Below are 21,091 nucleotides of genomic sequence, written 5' to 3' on the forward strand. Positions count from 1 at the left end.
AGAGTCCTTTCAGTGTCTGCTGGTAGAATCAGCCGAAGGTAGAAAACTGGTTAAAACAAGCCAACGGGCAGGAAAACTGTCTGTGGAAAATGTTCTGCTGCTCCACCGATAAATAAACCAACAGTCATTATATCAGAATTAATCCAAACGAGGAGAACAGTGTCTCTGCTGCCTCCTCCATAGGACCTGTCAATCATTCCTGACCGGACTGTCAATCAAGTAGTCCCGCCCCCTGGCTTCGCAAAACTTTAACGCTCTATTAAAAAAATCAATATTGATTTATTTTAGGATCTACCACCTGATCTCGCATTTTGACCATGAAAACTCACGAAAAAAATGTATGTACAGTCTATGCACCGTACTCTGTTTGGCTCCACACTTGCTGATGACCACTTCCGGTCTCAGAAAATGAAAAAACGGATCTTTTTTCGTTTCTGTCTCTTACTGATTGTACTTTCTTGTTATTCTAAATATAAAACGAAAATCAAAGCATTAAAAAAAAAGTCGTATATCCCTTTTTGATCATGAAAAGGAAAAACGCCTTGTATTTCAATTTTAATTTTTGTATTTTAAAACGAAAATCAAATAATCACTTGTTTTTTGTTTTTCAATACCCGTTTCAGAACGAAAAATCCAATTACCAGAGCAGTACACGGACCCAGGAGAGACAAGAGAAAATGAAACCACATTTGACTTTACTCTCACAGAAATCATTCCAGACAGTAGCTTATGTTATGGTAAAACTTTTTTTTAAATACAAAAAACAATCAAGGAGCACTTCTTCAATGATCTTTGGCAAACCTGATGGGGGGAGAAAAAAAGACAAAAAACAAAACTCTTCAGAGCCTTGCTTTTAAACTATCTTTATGGTTATTCGAGTAATGTGTTTTTCTTCATTTGCATCTGGGCTTGTAGACAAAAAAGAAAATTTTCTCAGGAAAGTAAAGTGCAAAAAAGATGCCCTTACACCTGCAGCAATAATAAATCCTCTCCAGCAAATAGCTAAAGCAGTCAAATTTTTCTTATAAGGCCACTGAACTACACAAGGTAATAAAAGTGACTGATGTTCACCGGGATTATTTGTCAAAGTCAAATAATTGTGAAAATGCATCAAAACAGAATTAAATAGTTCAGAATTTAAAATGCATCAATCAAGACCTCTACCATAAAAGAAAATTCACCTTGATAGTTTGTTTTCAGCCTTTAGTTATTTTCAGTTCAGTGTAACCTGTTCTTTCTTTTTTAATGGCCAACCACACAGAGCAAAAGTCGTACAAAAAATGGGAGCATTCTGTTGATCACAAATGTCCATGGAGTCCAATTAAACTTTGAACCACTGAAACAAACTGAAAAGTTGCAAATTGAAAATGAGAGATTTGGAAGAGTTATGTCAGACACAAGGAATCGTGTACTTCAAATACAGAAGCATAGGCAACAAATCTGAAGGCAGCAACAACAGGGGAAGCACTTTAAAGGGAACAGAGTCAAAAAATTGATAATCTTCCTTCACAGAGACACATTACAGCGTCCTGCTTTTTGCCTGGGCAACCTTGGAGTTTGTGTTGCGACATAAAGCGTTGCAGATGAAGTAGCCAGCCTCTATAACTTTAGGAAGGTTCACACCCTGCAAGAAAATATTGCAATAGAAGTTAAAGCTCAATGTCTGCATGGTCAGTTTCTGTTTAAAACATTGAGGGTAGGAAGAATAAAAACTTGGTTTGTTTATATATAATTTAACTGGACGTGTGCAACAGGTGACAGAAAACTGAACTGCAGTGAAAGTATTCCGCCAGCAGAGGTAGGGATTGTTAAATAAATTGTCCCTGCGACCATGTGTGCAACTCTAGGGTGTTGCACAAGTAGTATGAAACCACTGATATTATAAAATAAACATTTGCAGAGCAGTATGTTTGCAGAGCAACTCGTAAATCAGCTCTGAAAGACTGTATGAGTTTGGTTTTGTTGGGATTACAGACACATAAAATCAGTAGGTCTGTCAAAGTGCACTGTGAAGACATACTTACTGTTTCAATGCCCATGCCATGGAGCATGTAGAGAACATCCTCCGTTGAAACGTTGCCAGATGAACCCTGTGCGTAGGGGCAGCCTCCCAGGCCAGCCACAGCAGAATCCACCACACAGACCCCCATCTGCAAGGACAAACAGCACAGACATGCAGCACCTCTAAACAAGCCTCACCTCAGGTAGAATCCAGAAACAAAGATCCTTATTCTGTTGAATTGTTCTGCCTGGTGCAGTGCACCTTGCCAGGCCTGTGGTCGTGTTTTACAGCTGTTTCGGAGAAATGTGGGCTTATGTCTTGAAGATGAGTGGGCACAGAATGTCCCACAGTACGGCTTAGTCATCCTCTTTGTCAGTTTCAACCACCAGCGCCACATAATTGTGGCCTTGTTCATATGAGAAGAACATTATAAATGCTGAACAGAACATTTCATATGTTTCTGATTCTCCTGGTTACTCATGTTTTTACAGCACTACTCTGCCCTTAACCATGGGGATTCACTTTCTTGCCACACTGAGAAGACTTTTTTTATTTCCTTGCCTGTACAGTATCCTCTCACACCATGCCAACAGGCTCACAATTATAACATTAGTACACAAATGTGCAATTGTTACAAAAGAAATAAAAACAAAAAATCTACGAGGTTCAATGTGTTTCTGTTCGCTAATGTTCTTTCTCAGCACAAAATGTAAGAACGTGTGAGAGATAAATTTCAAGTTTGTTTACTTTGTTAGATGTTTGACTCGCTGGCTGCACACAATCATCACAACAGTTAAAAATTGTGGGAAAATGTTCTGTTTTTCATTTTTTTAACTGCCTACAATAGCAAGTGTCTGGCATCCATATGAAAATTAATGATGCGTTTTCAGTTGTTCAATTCATTGCTTTTGTTGGACAGCTATCCCAACATTTTTAAATGCCGCTTAGGAAACATTGGTTCACTGCTTTTGTTTGGATGTTAATGCTGCATTTTATGGAAAATACATTTTATGATTTCTCTGAATGCACATATTACATAAAGTAACACAAATCTAGTGTTTGCCATGAAACTGTTTCACTTTTGTTTTCCCACTAAAAGAAGATGAAGCCAGACTCTCAGTTTTCAGAGTCATTACAGACTAAGGTCTCGGGATGTTTTCCACATGTCCCTGGGATTGTCATGAGAATATTAAAGATGTTTTCCAGCTTCCGTGGCAGAGCCAGACGTCAGAGGATCCTACAGCGAGACAAAATTAACACACTGATCCTCTCAGTGACATTGGGTCATGAAGGACTTCCACCCCACGGAGAAGGGCCAAGCGAGCTAAATTAAAAGAATCTCTATTGCTTTTTTCCGAACAATGCTGCTAATTGGTTGCTTTTTCCTCCAGACAAGAACCTACTTCTTTCAGGGGCTGTCTGAGCCAGCCGTAATTGCTGTTTGTGTTGGCAGGGGAAGAGGAGGAGGTAGGTAGGAGGAGGAGGCGATCTACCCCGGTGTGTGCAGCGCACGAGATTTCCAGACCTTGGTTAAGGCCAGAGCAGGATATTGTACTAGGCAGAATTTTTTTGTAGTATAAACAGAGAGTTGTAATCTGCCATGCCAATCCTCTCACTTTCAGCTGCTACCCCTGTAAGGCCACGGGTCTTCAGCGTACGGTTTCTGAGAGGAACAAAACAAACCGTTCAGCAGCATGCCCTGTACCTCTGGACGCTAATCACGCAGGAATTGGTGGTCAGCAGCTTCAGCTTGCCAGTGCTCAGTTCGGTTCACACTGCCCAGAAACCAGATGTGCGCTCAGTGTTAAAAAGCCACATTCAGTGAGCTGTGGCTATATAAAAACAATGCATTCCTGGGTAAAGACACAGTGCATTTTCGAACTCGCATGATTTGGGATAAGCCTGTCGACATTCTACACTCTGAGTGGACGAGGCTGAAGATGGACATGCTCCCATTTTAGTTTTATAACTGCGTCAGAGAGAGAGAAAGAGAGAATGTGTATTCAGGGCAGGATATGAAGCAGTGATGCTTTACCCACTACCATATAAACTGGGAAGCTGAAAGAAACTGTCACAGAGCCACTGCTGACACATATATCACCTCTTTCCAGGAACACATAAATAAGCTTGCAATGAGAAAGCAAACCCCGGGCACTGGAGGGCAGCTAAGAGGACAAACACGTAAAGAAAAAATAAATGACATTTTTACTTCACGATTTCTTTTAGCGTAAAAAGTCTGAACAATATAATCGAGTCATTCAGCTTCCACATAAACCTCTTTCTTGGATCACCGAGTTTAATGAATGCAAAACCACCAAAAATGTCAAGAATCCAAAATACTGTGATCCTAAAATCCTGGTGTTTTTAAGTTAAGGCTCTGGTGGAAGCTTTGTAATTAGTAAAAAGGAAGAGAGTACTATAAAATCAAACCACACATAATTTAATAACACCAAAATTGGAAATTGGAATTGCCAAAAGCACAGAAAAATCTATTTATGGAAACAATCCATGCAAATAAAATAACAATAAAAAAAAACATGAAAAATCAAAACTAATGGCCTCCTCTAACCACGCTTAACGCACCTGCTTACATGAACAAGTTATTGAAAAAGTCTTATTTGCAGTAAAATTATCTTTACTTTTATGCAATTATCTATTTTAATGTTCGAACTTGACTTGTCCGTTGTGCAAATATAATTTTTTTTGACTACAAGAAATTTGTTTTGCATAATATTACAGTATTACATATGAAAATACACCTATACATTGTATTCATGTTAATTCATTTGTGTTGTCCATGAGAAATAAGTGAATAACAGGGATTTAAACAAAGTATAGCTATATAATGTATGGTGCAAAAGGTGTTCTCAAATACATTATATTGAAATATCTCAAAATGGCTCTACAAATAAAAGGTAGCATCTGTTAGTCATATTTAGCAGCAATATTTATTCATGTATTTAGTGCTTTTAAAGAATTTGATTCTATGATTGCTTATTAAGTCTACAGAACATGTACTTATTTATTATCGACTTTGATCAGAAAAACAGCACTTCACCACCAAGAAGATAAAGATCTGATGGTCATAATATCACAGATTTATAATATCCGTCATACTATCATCATATCCACATCAGACAATGAGGCCAGCATAAACTTGTACGGAAATGATCAACATCCTAGTCAACACAACTACAATAGATCACTGATTGTTGGCAAAACAAAGTTATTGACCCTGCTCACACATTCATGTTTGAACAGTGAATGTTATTGTCAGCAGAGATCTCAACAGTGAGCCCAAACAGGTTACACTGTCCTCCCCTGCTGCAGTAGTGCACAATACACCAAAATTGCAGGTAAGAATAAACAATTTTCCCTGCCAAGCCTGTGAAATCTAAGCACATACATTGTCATTGTGTGACCTGCCAGAGTAGGTTTGTAACAAAGCCCCCCGCCCCTCCAGCAGACCTCCAAAAAAAAAAAAGAAAAAAGAAAAGGTACAAAGACTGAGGAATGTCTTTATCAGGAACAAAAGAGGTGACTCAGGGCTGACAGCACTGGGGGAATTCATTTCTCTCCCAGTTGGTGGTGTCGACTTCTGGCACACAGTAATGAAAAACTATGATAAAATCTTTCATTTCCTTCTTGTTTATGGGTGAGCAAATGGTAAGCGAAATATCCCCGGCTGCTATTATTTTCTGCGGCCATGGGGCAGCTGCGATGAATCATTCTAAATATGATCCACGGAGGAATTTCACCGTCTCTCTGCGCTCTTTCACTTCACCATCTAAAATCAAAGGTAGCTTTAAAAATGCACTTTAGTCGGAGACATTATCGAGCTTTTCTGTAGCACGAGGCTGTAAAGTTGAAGAGATTATCAAGAGAGAAGCCTTGAACTATAATTGACTCAAAATGAATGTTTAACTCTATTTTGATCTACTAGTGTGAGTGAATCTGTGTTAAAGATCCATTTTTTAAAGGCAATCTAGCTCAAGTTACGAGCATTGTTAATTTTTCGCACTTCTTGTCAATAATGTGAGTTTATTTGATACAGTGATTTTGTTCTCCTGGATCAGAACACTGTAAATTAATTATACTGCTGTAGCAGTTGTGCAGTAAATTATGAAAACTGAAAGTTACAAGTATCTTCTGTACCTACAGTCCTGTAAAATAAAATGCTACCGAAGTTTCAAGAGTTGGGACTGCAGCTGCAGCAACCATTCATCATGTTGCTCAGCATCAAGCAAACGAAAGGATCATTTTCCACTGGCCTTTAAGCACAGCATTGTCAGAGAGTTCAACAGCCAAGCGACAGATGAGTTAGAGTCCCCCAGGGCCCTTCTATCCACCTAGCTCTCAGTTGTTTTGTCCAATAGACACTGAATAGGTGAGCCTTTGTACTGACCCGCTCACATCTGTTGACCCGCCCAGCCCCCAATGAGCTTCTTCCTCCTCAGTGACAATGTGCTCCAGAGAACTGATACAGCCATATCTGCGTTACTTCTGTTTAATGTTGGGGATGTATGTCAGGTTTACACTCGCTACGGGCAAAGTGGTGGAAAAACACCCCAGCGACAGCTCTGCCACAGAGGTTAACAGCCCAATTACATTTTTGTGAATTGTGCAGAAACAGGAGTATATTAATGTAATAGCCCCATTTTTTTCTCCTCCACAATACATGTGACGGGAGGGCCCATTGGAAATATCTTATGTCCATTAAGATTCTGAGGATTTTTTGTGCAGCGGGCAGTTTGTGAATCATCTAGCTTTGTTGGGGAGGCTAAGATCATGTTTCTTAATGCCCCTCTTCCTTGTTGACTGATGGTTCCTGGTTTTCTGTGTGTCCCATTGTGGCCTTCACATACATGACAGAGGATACATTCATAATGCCATAAACTGGCACATTGTCATTAAAGCTCAGGGCAGATTCAGGCTTACAGTGAAGCTCATAAACATTTAGAACGTGATATATTTTCCTTACTTTCCGACTCCACCGTCAAAATGAGAATATTTGTTTAAAATTATAACATAAATGCAAGTTCAGAGATGAGAACAAACCCTTATTGCATGTGATTATATTATTCTAAGCTCTAAATGCATTTTAAACAACCTTAACTAACCAAAATAAATGCCCATTAGTCAAATTGAAATATAGATGATAATTTTGTTCCATTATGTCTGATTCTCATGGAAAATAAACACTATTTATCCTTTTCTGTTTTTAAAATGAATGAAGAAAAGATACTCTCTTTGAATGTAACTTGGGCCTCAAAAGTTGTCTGAAAAGATGGATTGGAAGAAGATTAACATGATTATTCCCAGCAGGAATGATGATTTAAAACCTAAAGAAAGACGTGTGATCTCTACAATGTTGGCAGTTATTTAAGAAAGCTGAAAGATATCCTGGAACAAGACTGTCTACCTCGACTTTGCTTCCACATCTGGTTGCTCCTCTTCATGTCATCATGAGTAAGTACTTTGATTTATGCAAAGGCTGGGCATTTATCCATGATCGGCCTGCGGTTCTCCACAAGAATATTCATATTCATCATGAGGAGAGGGATGTGCAAGTGAAGTCAAAGGTGCCCAAGATCCTTGCCAAGCCGGTGGGAACGCAGAAAGTAAAGCTGTCAGATGATTTAACATGGAGGATCAAGAAGATGGTGCATTACTGTCTTCTATTTGTCCAAAGGAGAATCTGCATTTACAGTAGAGGTAAATAGGCTTCCTCTTCTAACCCTACCAACAGCCCTCTGCAAGAAAGCACACTGTCACTTTCCACATCCCTCCCCTATGGATCAGGATGTTTTCTTCTCTTCAGAGAGGTGTGACTCACGCCTGTCCTCAAACAACTATCAGACCTTGTGCTTTCCTTTTCTTCACTGAGACCTCAGATTTTTTTACAACCTCTCTCTCTCTCTGCCATCACCACTCCAGCAGAGATGTCAGGTCTCTGAATCATTCTATTTTCAAAGGTGCTTGTTTGATGCCTGCTAGGCTTTGAGTGTTTTCAACCTCCTTCCTTGTCGTTTCCCAGAATTCACAGGTCCCTCCACCCAAACGCTGGAGCAGCTTTGGAGCTGTTTCCCTTCATTTAAACACTTCCAGCAGCACAGCCTTTGCCAAAGAGAGCAACACTTGTAAACCACAATTTGTTTCAGGCAGCTGGAGGGAGGGGAATGAATTCTGGGAGAGATTGTTTGTTTTTGTATGTTTGTAACTTTTTAAATATTCATATCTTTACACCTCTCTTGTGGTCATCAATCATGTCGCTACTGTCAAAAAATGGCTCAAGTCGTAAAACACTGGACACAGAGCAGAGCAGTGTATCATAGCTGATGACAGCTGATGCTGCATCTGGAACACCTCATGACATGTCTGAATTTTTAACCTTCTCTCCCATCAAGTGGCAACTTCCATAATGTATATGTGACATTGGGCTGTAGGAGTTCAAAGCCCTCCTCCTCACACAACATGACAAAGTGAAAAATAGGCTAAGGATAGACAATCCGTACTTTCCTTTTGGTGCAACCCAGAGACATGCTCTACAAGTACTTTTCCTTCCTTAAAAAAAAAACTTTTATAAACACAAGACAGCCAGCGTCATACACTGGACGCGGTTGTTGCTTTTACGTCCTTGTTTCCAGTAGTTTGTCCTTAATGTTGGCAAGAATTTATGATGCTTTATTTATATAATGTGATATAGTGACCATTTTATCTGACAGGAAAATATTATTTGAACCCAGCGTTAAGGTCCTCTTGTAAACAAAATTACATTTATTTGACTTTTTAAGTGTATTTTAGTGTTCATCTTATTATTTACACTTATCATTTGTAAGATCAAGTACAGAGGATTTAAATTGAATAAGCTGATCAAATATGAAAATTTCAGAAAATGATTTCAATACTTTGAAAGAAGTCAGTAAAGAAAGTAAGTAAGTACCGTAAGTATGTAACGTAAGTTCTGCTGTCACAAATTTATTCTCTGTGTTATTTATATCTCTTTATATTCCATTTTCATGTTAATTCACATCATCATCTCATTAGTTCCTGATTAAATATACCAGTTCATCAACACTTGAACCTTGTCAGATCATCTGCCTGCACTCAACTTTATTCTTTGCAGCCAGGATTTGTTGGCATTCATTACATCTAACTTGTTACTAACCTCATTATTGCTATATGATCAGGTAAAATGCCCCTTGAAAGAGGGGCATTTTTAGAATGCCCCCTTTTGGTATTCTAAATGCCATTTAGAATGCCATTTAGAATACCATTCTAAATGGATTAGAATATCATTTAAAATGGTATTCTAAACCATTTTTTTGCTGAAAAAAAGATCACAGTACTTGACCACTCTCCTATTCACGTGATCTTGAAACTCTTTTTTTGTTCACAAAAAATCAAGTCTATGTACCTGTTTCAAGTATATTTCTTAAGAAGAAAATAACAGAGCTTCTGAGATAACTAACTGAAGAAGACCTGTTGTATTGCTTTGATCCTTGAAAGACGATAATGCAGAAGTTTGTAGTTGCAGAACTGGAACGAATTCAGAGGGGAAAGAATTGAAATCTAATTTTTCTTAATTTACCTGAGATCACAGCATTAGTAGCATCAATTAATAGACACACCCATATGTACAATAACTGTGTTCTGCTTTTGAATCCTCAAACACACCACCAAAACACCAATCATTTTACAAAAATTGTAGAAAGTCTTAACTGAATCACTGAGAGCTTTTTCTACCTCTAGGCACACTACTCCTTCTTCTAGTGAATAACAATTACACCCATAACAGTGATCATAGCATATTAAAACTGAGCATTATGGTCAGCTGTAGTAGTACCCTTCAGATTACTCGTCATAAGTTCTTACCTGAAGCGCAGTCAGGATGTTTGGCAATGCTTGCCCGTAAGTGTCATGGCAGTGAACTGCTAGAGCGTTGATGGGCACCTCCTTCTTCACTCCCTGTAGCATCTTCAACATGGATCCTGGAGTACCAACACCGATGGTGTCCGCCAAAGAAATCTCATAACAGCCCATTTCATACAGCCTCTTTGCCACCTAAAGAATAGAAAAAAATGTGGCAAAATCCTCTCATTAGAAGGAAATTGAACCCTAAAAGAGCTGACAATCTGCTTAAACTGCTTATCAGAGATGAAAGTATGGTATCAAGTTTGGCTTAGCACTGAAAAATGAGACAATATCGGTAAATTTAACAGTTCTTCAGTTATTAATTCAATCAGCGGCAAACTCAACCCATATGATTCACATTCACACATGGTGGTGAACTGACAATAAACAAAGAAAGGAACTTTTGAGTTTAAACATATTCATCCAAATGCTTTTTTTCTTTTTTTTACCCACAGAAGACTTTTTTTAATGGTAAAGAAAAAAAAAACAAGTCTCTAGGGACAATTTTCAGACTTCTGAGTTAAGAACCCAGTTTCATACAATGAGCATTATCTCATAAATTACTTATGTGAACACTTTCCCCTTTTCAGATTATGAAGTAAAAGTAATTCTAAATAAATACATGTATTTTGTAAAAGTAAACAATGATTCCACCTTAGCAACTGTGGATGGTTTGATGTCTCCCTCATGGGGGCACCCGAGGGCACAGGAAACATACCTGAAGGAGAACAGAGTTTATGACATTTTTATGAGATTTGACTGCTGACAAAAAGCTAAGAAAATGTGAGTGGAGACGCAATTTGCTTTGACACTTAGAACTTCCTGAGGCAGTTGATTATTTTGGTTTCCGTATTTCTAATGAACAGCTTGTATGTGTGCCACTTCTATGTTTTGAAAAGCGGAATATTTGTCTGATGTCAGATGGAGTGCTCCGTTTAAATGAGGACAAGAAGCTTTAGGAGCACTGCTGTTGATTTGGATGTGTTGTGGTCTTTCCATTTTGGGTGTTCATCTGTTTATCAGCTGCTATCTCAAAGGAACACAAAAAGATTTACAGGAGATTTGGTTCACAGATTGGTGACTACGGTAGATTCTGGTGGTGAACCAGACCTCAGCTCGATGCCATTTGTTTATTACAAACACTGGAAAAAGGCCAATGTTTCCACTAATCTGCTGCGACAAAGAGGCTCATATAATCTAAAAAATAACATGCACTGCAGGTGCAGTGACTTCCTTTTCCATGTACGATAAAAGACCAACTATATTCAGTAACTTACCCTGCTCAGTTTGCTTTAATGTCCATCTGGACTTATGGTTTGCTAAAGCATAGATATAGCCTGGTGAACATCTGGAACTTTGCTAAAAAGGTATCATTACTGAATGGTGTGTTTTCTCCTGTCCAGAAACTACGCTATGTTCGACTGTTTTGTTTCCCTTCTGAGCAAAATACAAAAATAATAATCAGTGTGAAATCAGACACCAAATGAAATGTTTGATATGTAATTCTCACTTATGTCAGTGACAATTAACGTCCAGAATACGAACCCGCGGACTGGAATTTGGCGCTCTTTGGCAGTGTTAATGACCTCCTCAAACCTCAGCATGCTTTCATCAATGGAGCAGTTGATATTTTTCTTGCTGAAGGTTTCTGACGCTGACCCAAACACCGCCACTTCGGTAGCACCAGCTGCAACCTTAAAACGGCAGAGAAAACGAACTTGTAAAACTGTTTTGAACACTGTGGTGGAATCACACTTACGTAAGTGCAGGAATTATTTGACTAAAAACAATGTACTGCCAGCAATTAACTCAAGCTGACAAGCATCAGTAAATATGATAAATGATATAGATTATGGCGTGTAGCAGAGAAGTGAAAATGAATGCTTACAGCATCCTGGAAGCCTTGCAGGTTGGGTGTCAAAACTGGGTACCGAACATGAGGCGCTCTCTGGATTCCTCGGAGAACATCAGTGTGGTCTGCCATCTAAATGAAGGGGAGAAAACATATGATGTAGAAAAATAAACCTTTCACATCATCTGAACACGTTCCTGGTAATACATCATCCTGCACAAATGTTTTTGCATGCTTGTAGCCAGCAGACAATCCATAAAGGACAAAGTTATTTTCACATTTGTCGGTACAAACAAACCATGGGGCATGTTCACATTTGCTTTCCTTGTTTGAGAAGTAAATAGGGATGCAATTTACAACAAGGAATATATATATATATATATATATATATATATATGTGTGTGTGTGTGTGTAGAATAAAACATTATTTTCAAAACCAGCTGTGGATCCAACAGGGATGCGAGAGGAGCAGAGTTTCCTCAGTGCTTATGCAGGCAAGAAAAGAGTGCCTAATAAATCACTCAGCACTCTTTCCCTGTGTACAAAGAAGAGTTATTACCTGCGGTACCCACTTTGAAGAGACAAAGCTGGTGGCCTCGATCACAGACAGGCCTGTTCCTGAGAGCATGTCTATCAGCTGGATTTTCACCCCTGTCGGAACAATTTCCTGGGGAACAATGAAACTGAAACAGCTCTTTCTGGATTTGATTCCACTCAAGATAGGAAGTGCAACAAGCAGATATATGGCTTTTCCCCCCTCTATGCTCCATGCCTTTCATATTGATATCTTTATTTGACATACAGAATCTTTGCTTGCTGAATATTTTGCAATCCTTCAAAATTGGCCATATTTTACATAATCACATGTTGTGGCAATAAAATTATTTCTACATCTGGAGCAATCTGTAAAGCGTCTGATGTGCAATAAGGTAACTATAAAGTTGTGACATACTAAGCAGAGAAAACTCAGCCAGAAGCCGTGTCATCTTTCCTATTCAAAGAAAATGTGAAACATATGCTCCTGGCACAGAACCCATGTGTTATGAATTGTTATAAATATGAGAGATACAGAAAACAGTGGAGTTTCCAGGGAGGGTCGTGTATTGAAATGGAAAACAAGGGCACATATAAATATAAATAAGATTCTTAACTCAGATGACAGTGTACCTTTTCATTTTGAAGTCCATCTCTTGGGCCGACTTCAACGATTTTAACAAACTCTGGATACTCATGTCCTGTGATGTTCTGGAAAATTATCAAAGAACAACAGAAATGAGAGCAAAAGGAGAAATACCACTTGTCAGGATAGTGAAGACTGAAAAGTCAGCTGTCACTTTAGCGTGGGATGCTCCAGGACATGTTATTTCAAACATGAGCTACCCTCTACCTCAAAGTCAGACGAAACCTGAGAACCAAAACATAAGGCCGTCATGCCATTAGGATGCAAAGTCGGGAGATGTGTCATAGTGAAAAGGCTGGGAATGAGGGTTAGGGTAACTCCACTCCAACCACAAGGGATATTTTGAGGACTGGGGTATTTTTCTGGTCAAAACCTCATCATTTTAAGGATAAAGCCGTTGTTGAATTTTAATAAAACCTCAATGGAGATTACAGATTACAGAACTGATACAGATAATTTAACTGAGTGACAGTGATATTTAAATAAAGACCACCCGGCTGACCGTAACCTGCTTGTCTACGTAATCTGTGCACAAATATACAGGAAGCCCAAAATGCATGGTTCCTTTGCCTCTGTTTTAATCACCACGTGTCTTAGCTTGCAATACAACGCACTGTCCTCATAAAGTAGTCATTTTTTGCACTTAGCTAAGCTATCCTAAAGCAAGTGTTGAGCAGTGGTGGAATGTAATTATTTACATGTTGGTTATTCAGGACTTAAGGGATGTCAAGGTACCTATACTTTACTTAAGTAGTTAATTTTCTTTCTAATTTGTACCTTTTTTCAGAAGATTTCATTACAAGATCGAAATATTGTACTTTTTAATGCTCCTTTATTCATAAAATACTCCTACTGTAGACTGCAAGCCAACAGTGCATCATTTACTTGAAATGAACTCTACCAATATATTTGCGCATAACAAATACAGTACTTTTACATTTTGTCTGTGCTCTTTGAAGGAAGATTTCAAATGTATGAATTTTACTGGCAGTGCAGTATTTTTGTTGTGTAGTGTTTTTTCAAAATTCAAGAAAAGTGCATGTAATAACACCAAAACCTGACAGGTGCATGTAATATATACTTATTTTATTCAGTTCAGGCATCAAATCTATGAGGAGAACAACCCTAGCATGTTATCAGTTGGAAGCTGATTAGGCCACTATAACAACATATAAAATACAATTTTCTTCTTTTTAGGTTGTTATCAAATATGCCACATTATTGGTGTTACACAACACAGAAGAATCAGAAGCATTTAGTCTGAATCTTTGGTCCTACAAACTAAAAATATGAAACAATTTACATTTTATATTTAGCGGAATCCCCATGCATCTTTTTATAAGAAGTAATATATACAAATAAAACAGAATTTCATTGATGATGACCATTATATAAGCAGCAACAGTGCTGTCATCAGTCGCCGGCTGCTGTGTGGCCTCTGTCATGAGGGAGTCATGTGGCAGAGCATGTGCAGCAGATTAGAAACAAGGAAAACAACGCCCACCTTCTCCTCCTGCAGCCAGTGTCTCAGCCATGGGTAATCCTCGATGAGTTGCTCATAGCTCAGGCAGTGCTTCACTGTAGTGGGTACGTTACCCATCCGAAAGGCTGCTGTCCTGCTCAGCCTGCTGCACCTCCGAGTCCTCCGAGACTAACCTGCCCTGCACACGCGGCTGCAGCAAATTGATGCTTCAGATCATCGTGCTAATGCAGGCCCGGACGGTGGAGGGGCCTTTGCTGCACGAGGAGATTAAATTAGAGGACGGCTGCAGAGGGTGGAAGATGATTCAGCAGTTGCCATGGCAACCTCATCTCTAGCGGTGGAGGGGGGGGGGGGCAATAAAACAGAGAGTGACGGGGGTGGAGACTGAGAGAGAGGAAATGGTGTAAAGCAAAGTGGGAAATGAAGCGATACGAGAGATTAGTGCCGTACTTTGGACTGGGAATTGTGGCAAAATACAACTATGTGCATCTAAATAATAAAGAAATGCAGGTGATGGTTAGAAAAAAAAATAATAAGAAAACAAGAGTTTTTACAACTGCAGCTCAGTTACAAATGATTTATTAACGGACTGAAGACTTTCTTCATTTTGCAAGCACTTAAAACAGCATCACTAATCACTAACACGTCTTACAGTTGATGTGTTTTATCTTGATTCAACAAGCTTAGATACACACTCACCTCCCAGTTCTGCTGAGAATTGAGGGCTTTAGTGAAACAGCTTGCTTTGATTGATCTCCTGTGACCTAAACCGTTGAGGGGTTTCCATTGCCAGACATGCCACTGCTGCCAATGTCAACTGCATGGTGTAATAAAATCCCCCGTTAAGCCAGGGCAACATTTACCAGAGAAAGAGCCTTTCTGAACCCAGATGTTAACAATAGAGCAGCTTAATGAAGTCCTAGCATTCAACCATCTCGCCGCGCTAAACTGCGCTGTGATGAGAGAGCTCTACCTTGCTCATAGGGGAGGATGGTGACTCATATGATCATCCTTGAAAAAGCCTTTTTTGTAGCAGACTTCAAGGTCGCTCTCTATCAGTTGTCACCCCCTAAATTTTAAAACGCTTTTCAGATGTATTGCCCCTTCAAGCTCCTCTTCGACACAGAACAAAGTCCACCAGCACTGAATGAATTTTGAGACATAGAACTTGTAATTGTTATCCTGAAGCTTTCTGTTGAGGTTATATTTGCCTCCAAATAACTGTTCCTTCATCTGATATAAGTGCATCAGAGGTACACATTTATTGTTGTTACGTGTATGGCCCAGAAATAATGAAAACAGCATTTAGCAGATGCACTAAATTAGCAAATATTGTCTCTATTACAAACCAGCTACCCACACAATAAGTAAACTGGATGTAGCACCTTTTGAAAAACCTAAAAATATCACAATTTCTCATCATTACTACAAACAATCTAACCCATTATTTATATTTTCTGTCTAATTTTAGTGTCATATTTGGACTCCACTAGAAAAAAGTTGTGCTTCTCAGAGCATCTTTTTCTATTAGTGATAATTGCATCAATCACTTAAATCTAACTGGCCTTTTAACATTTCTACTTTCAAGGAAACTCAGCAACTATGGTTAGTCTTGACAAAAACCAGCTGCAGTGGGTCACTTTAAAGAACTGGCCTTCAGGGGCTTTCCTGCTATAAGGAATCAATGTAATGCAGGTGAGTGGAGACTTTAAAGTTTAGGATGGTATGTATGTAGAGGAAGATTTGACAATAATACCAGAAAACAGCTCCTCTGACACTGAAAAAAATGTGCTTTTTTTAATTTGTGAAACGTGGATGAGTAACCTTCTTCTCTACATACATTTATGAGAATAAAAGCAATATGATGTTCCTAGTTTTCTATCAATAATAAGCCTTTAGGTGTATATTTAGGGTTTGCACAAGATGAGGAGAATTAAAGACTTTCTGTAATACAGTTTGGATTTTGGCAACCAAATCAAATGGTGGATATTTATATAGTAGCATTAACAAATTCTCCTGATCTGTTCAGCAACTCAAACAAAATAGAACAATGTGGTGATGTAAAATGACTATTTAGTCCAATTATCAGGTTAGAAACAAACAGATCCCACAGTTTTCCAAGAGAATTAAACTCTCTAAGTGGACTAGTGGCGTCTTTAAGTTTGTGTAGATTAGGCAAACAGATACACTTTAACAGGAAAAGGGACGTCTCTGCACTAGTTTGCAAGCGTCTCCTGAGAACAATCTATTTTACACATAAGGATTTCAGAGACTAAGCAGAAGATGAATGTCTGAAAATATTAAAAATCAGACATTGCAGAGGACAAACTGTGTTTCTGAACTTGGGAAAAAAGTTGCTTATAAAAGAAAGGGACTATTCTCTTTTTTTTTTGCTCCTAAGAAAGAAACAGATGTGAAAAACAGTACTTTATCGAGTACAGGTTTCGGCATAGCATGAAAGAGGTTTTAAGCTCTCAGATATATACCAAAAACAAAGTGGAAAAAAGAAAACAGGAACCAGATTAAATCAATTTTCATCCTCCATCCGTCTTCAGTTTCTCCATCATGGATTTAACTGAACTGTAACAACAAGAGAGTCCTGGTGTTGAGGGAATAGCACATTATTATCACCCTGAAGGTCATAATCATGACTTGGTCTTTCAAATACAGAGAAGATGAAAGGGTTTGTTGGATGACAACACTCGATCCTACAGCAACACAACACTTGATGGTATACAATCGAAACTGAATCATTCAGAGGAAACGAATACATGTATATGAATAATTTTGCTCCTGTGTAAAGAAAAACTTCACCACCCATATAATTTCCGTTATACTCAAGTATGTCATAACAAAATCAGGATTAAATGTAAAGTCTTTTCAGCCTATATCACAGAGTTTGTTCAGGAAGCGTGGCCGGCATTCTGAGCCAACTTTCCACAGCTCCCCTCAGAGACAGCATGTGTGTTAAAGATTATCCTCGTAGTAAACACATCGCCGGGCCCATGGCTTTGAGTCACAAAAGCCACTGACCGATCTATTTGGTTTGTGTCCTCCCAGGATCATATACAAGACTGTTGAGCATCCTTTCATAACACACAACACAAATTCTCCTGCGGTGCAAACAGAGCTTAAAGTAATGATATTAGACTTGCCTGTTCATAATAACATTAGTCTGTATTTAATGAGAAGTGTGGAGGAAGAAAAACAAATCCTCATCAGTTAGTGATCAGCAGGGTGCAATAGATCAGTCGTTCTTCACAAAGGCACGAGTTAACGCCACTTTGTCACAGATACAGTCAAACGGATGTGCCTAAGCAGCCGGATATTTATTGTGCAGATTTTTAAATTGTACCGCAGAGGACTTCACGGCTGGATTACAGCTCCACCTGGATCATAAAGTATGGAGATTTCCTTCAGTGTATTCTTATCCTTGGGGGGAGAAATCAAATTTCACAGCAAAATTTACAACTGCCAGAATACACATGAACTGGGTTAAGTCATGGCTGTTGACATCTCTGTGTGCCTGGAACTGCAAACTGGTAACAGTAGTATGTTTTGTTCATTATTTTTATGGAGGTGTGAGAAAATCAGGGCAGAAAACATCAACTTGACAAAATTAAATCCATATTTCTCACAAACGTGATACCTTGCTAAGTTGATACTGTAATTGTGTTACCGGGGGGACCCAGGCACAGACAGGTGGTGAATAGGAACAGGTTTTATTTTAACAAAACACGAACTAAACGAATACAAAAAGAGAAAACCAACCAGGATAAAACTAACCTAATACTAAAAGAAGCTACACTAGACCTACAAAAACCCCAAAAACCAAACAGGTATAACTGAACCAGGCAACAAAATGAAGTACTTACAAAACCAGGGGGGCGGAAACAGAACTGGGCAAGGTAGGCAGACAGAAAGCTGAAGACAGAGGGGACCGACAGTTATCCAGGAATGAGGGTGACAAAAGTCCAGGTGGGGCTATGGCAGGCTGAAGACTGAAGCAGGGCAGGTGAGAATCTGGAAGGAGAACTGAGTCCATGTGGGAGAAATCCAGGAGGGGAGGAAACAGAGTCCAAGTGGAGACGCAAGTCTATGATCCGACAGGGAGTAAATGACAGAACTGACTTAAATACTGAGAGGTGGAATTGCAAACAGGTGAGTGGAGTGAGCTAATTATGACAGCTGATTCACATTGCTGCAATCAGACTGCAGGCAGTGGAACATTCAGGAAGGAGAGACAGATGACAGGAAAAAAGGAGGGGGACAGAAGGAGATGGAAGAAAAGAGGAAGAAGGAGAAAGAAGGGCAGGGGCTAGAGCAGGAATCATGACAACTTGGTGAAGCATAGTATAAATGGAATTTTACGTCATTCTCAGTAATAAGAATTACTGTAAAAAGAAAATAAATATTTTAAAATGTGCACAATTGTGACTAAAATCTGGAGATATTGCAACAAAATAAGTGAACAAAATTTCTAATCACACGGTATACACACAGAGTACAGGTTGGCACCATAAAAACCTGAAGTTTGACACATAAACAGCATAAAAGACTTAACTGATGACAATGACAAGCCTGCATTGTCAGAGAGAACTGCTTAAATAATAAATATTTTCTTCATTCTGAGTAACTCCACTTTTTTATTATTTGAAACGTTGTACATATAAGAGGCTATTAGGAACCAAACAAAGTTACTTTTTCAGGAGGTTTTTGAAATAACAGTAAACATGTTCTGTTGTCTTTAACTTTTGCTCTGCAGTGCTGCCTTCAGTCTACAGTTTAGCTAAGATGAGAGTGTTTTTCTTAAATTTAAACGTTTGGACAAAAATTGGAGTGTTTTTAATCCAAAAACAACAGACCGGTATATTCTTACGGGGTGATTTTTTTCTGCCTTGCCTTTGTTCTTTCTTTCTTTCCTTCATAATTGTGGCCAGATTCTTCTGATGTACCCCGTTTAAGCAGCATAACAAGCACCGGTTTGACAGTTCGATGATGCAGCACATCAGCATAGACTCATCTTTGGAGTCAGAGACAGGTTAATATCCTGTCCCATCTGTTTTTGCTTGTATTTCACCTTTAAGCCATTTTTATTTTATGTGTTCCTTGACATAAATTGTTCAATAAATGGGCGACTAATGGACAAAACCAACCTGCACAGGAAGAAGAGGGCAGCCATTGTTGGCGTATCATGTCAGCAGATTTTCTTCGCACTGAGACAAAACCGCAAGAAGAATCTTAAAAGACTCACATGGATTCTCATGGAAAAATGTGCTTAGCAAATGCTGCACACAACAGAAACAGAGCGGAGGAAAATGTCCAACCAAATCTGCTTTAAAAAACCAAAATGCAAATCCATTTTATAGAGTTGTAAAAAGGAAACACAAAGATTATATTTTTGTTTCTAGTTTGGCTCTGGAAGCATTTCTAAACAGAATTTAAAGATGAGATTCATCTGACTTATACATTTTAATGCAAAATCCAGACTAAAAGGATGGATTTAAAATACAGAGAGCGTTAAAACGCACAGGTGCCACCTCTAATGTTAATTCGAAGTGACAGTCTGGTTCACAAACGGTCTGTTGTAACTCCGAGAACCCACAACCCCTCTCTTCTCTCTGGCTCTGGAGGCTAATGTGCATATGTGAATAACAAGCAAACGTAACAGTGTTTCTGCCTTGCCCTCTGTGAGGACACATTCCTCGCTGCTCCTGCTGCAGCCTTGTCATACCAAACAACATGTAAAAATGTGACCCATATGGTCTCCCTTTCAAGAGGAACTGATTGAGCTGTATGGAAGTCACAGCCCACCCACAGAACACAAATAAGGAGAACCATATGTGGGGAGATGAATTAGGTAAACTGCACAACATTTTTATTAGATACAATTTCACTTGCCTTGTGGATGGACTGCAAGGTGACACTTTGAAAATAAACTCTGAGCCACAGAAAGAAAAAGATCTCTGGTTAACACGGAGTAAGTCGATGAAACGTGGAATTACTAAACCAAACGTACAATAACTATTATTTTGTGCAGCGGTATTAGACGAACTGAAAGATGATCAAAATAAGCATCGCGTCAATCATCGAATCTGCATGTTTCAGAACCGCAACAACCTTAATTGACCACATTAATGATAGTCACAAATGTTACATTAAAACTATAAGCTTGTCGTGACAGGAACCAGCAAATTAAACTCCACTAAGACTCTGAACAAATGTTTAGTTTTACAGTTTATGGGTATGTTTGTGTGACTTTGCTTTTATGGACTGTTGGCCACATCCGATTTTCATTTACAGTGTTCTGATTTAGAACACTTGTCTACAAAATAAATAACAACTCAAAATACTTTAAGAACCCTATAAATAAATCACTGCAGGGAGTTGAAGGAAGTGTTCAGCAAGGATTGGAAGCCTTAAAAACATTTACTGACTTTACTAGAAAATTACAGATATTAAAAGTATGAAGTGGACTTTTTTTTTTATGTATGGCTGCACATATATAAGAAAACACACACAAACTTGGATTTACCCATTACTGAAAAAAGAGAGCACATTACAAAACATTGCATCTTGTGCTTCTCACATTGTTGGAGCACTGACTTGTCTCCAGCAAGATTAATAGCTTGTTTTAGCAGCTTTTTCTGTTTGTTTTGC

The 21,091-nt window shown here is 38.7% G+C and overlaps 1 protein-coding gene across 2 annotated transcripts; it reads right to left on the reverse strand.

The window, feature by feature from the left end:
* Positions 1-678: 678 nt before the first annotated feature.
* Positions 679-14,754, reverse strand: hmgcll1 (3-hydroxymethyl-3-methylglutaryl-CoA lyase-like 1). Of its 2 annotated transcripts, XM_023261346.3 has the most exons (9): positions 14,453-14,753; positions 12,936-13,013; positions 12,328-12,435; positions 11,805-11,900; positions 11,462-11,610; positions 10,571-10,634; positions 9,878-10,066; positions 2,025-2,150; positions 679-1,624 (listed from the first exon to the last, which is right to left on the reverse strand). In XM_023261346.3, exons 1-9 carry the CDS (start codon positions 14,546-14,548, stop codon positions 1,520-1,522), a joined length of 1,011 nt encoding a protein of 336 aa, XP_023117114.1. In that variant the 5' UTR covers positions 14,549-14,753; the 3' UTR covers positions 679-1,519. The 2 variants fall into 2 exon arrangements, with proteins under 2 accessions (XP_023117114.1, XP_023117116.1); XM_023261348.3 differs by lacking the exon at positions 12,328-12,435 and having other exon boundaries at positions 14,453-14,754.
* Positions 14,755-21,091: the final 6,337 nt, after the last annotated feature.

The sequence above is a fragment of the Amphiprion ocellaris genome, chromosome 16 (genome assembly GCF_022539595.1).
Source record: "Amphiprion ocellaris isolate individual 3 ecotype Okinawa chromosome 16, ASM2253959v1, whole genome shotgun sequence".
Taxonomy (NCBI): domain Eukaryota; kingdom Metazoa; phylum Chordata; class Actinopteri; family Pomacentridae; genus Amphiprion; species Amphiprion ocellaris.

Excerpts from the sequence above, each read along its gene's own strand:
- hmgcll1 (XM_023261346.3), bottom strand. The coding sequence starts at position 14,548 with ATGGGTAACGTACCCACTACAGTGAAGCACTGCCTGAGCTATGAGCAA. Across the intron at positions 12,436-12,935 it reads ATGGACTTCAAAATGAAAAG|GAAATTGTTCCGACAGGGGT; the intron begins GTACACTGTCAT and ends ATTGTTCCCCAG. Across the intron at positions 11,901-12,327 it reads CTTCAAAGTGGGTACCGCAG|ATGGCAGACCACACTGATGT; the intron begins GTAATAACTCTT and ends CCCTTCATTTAG.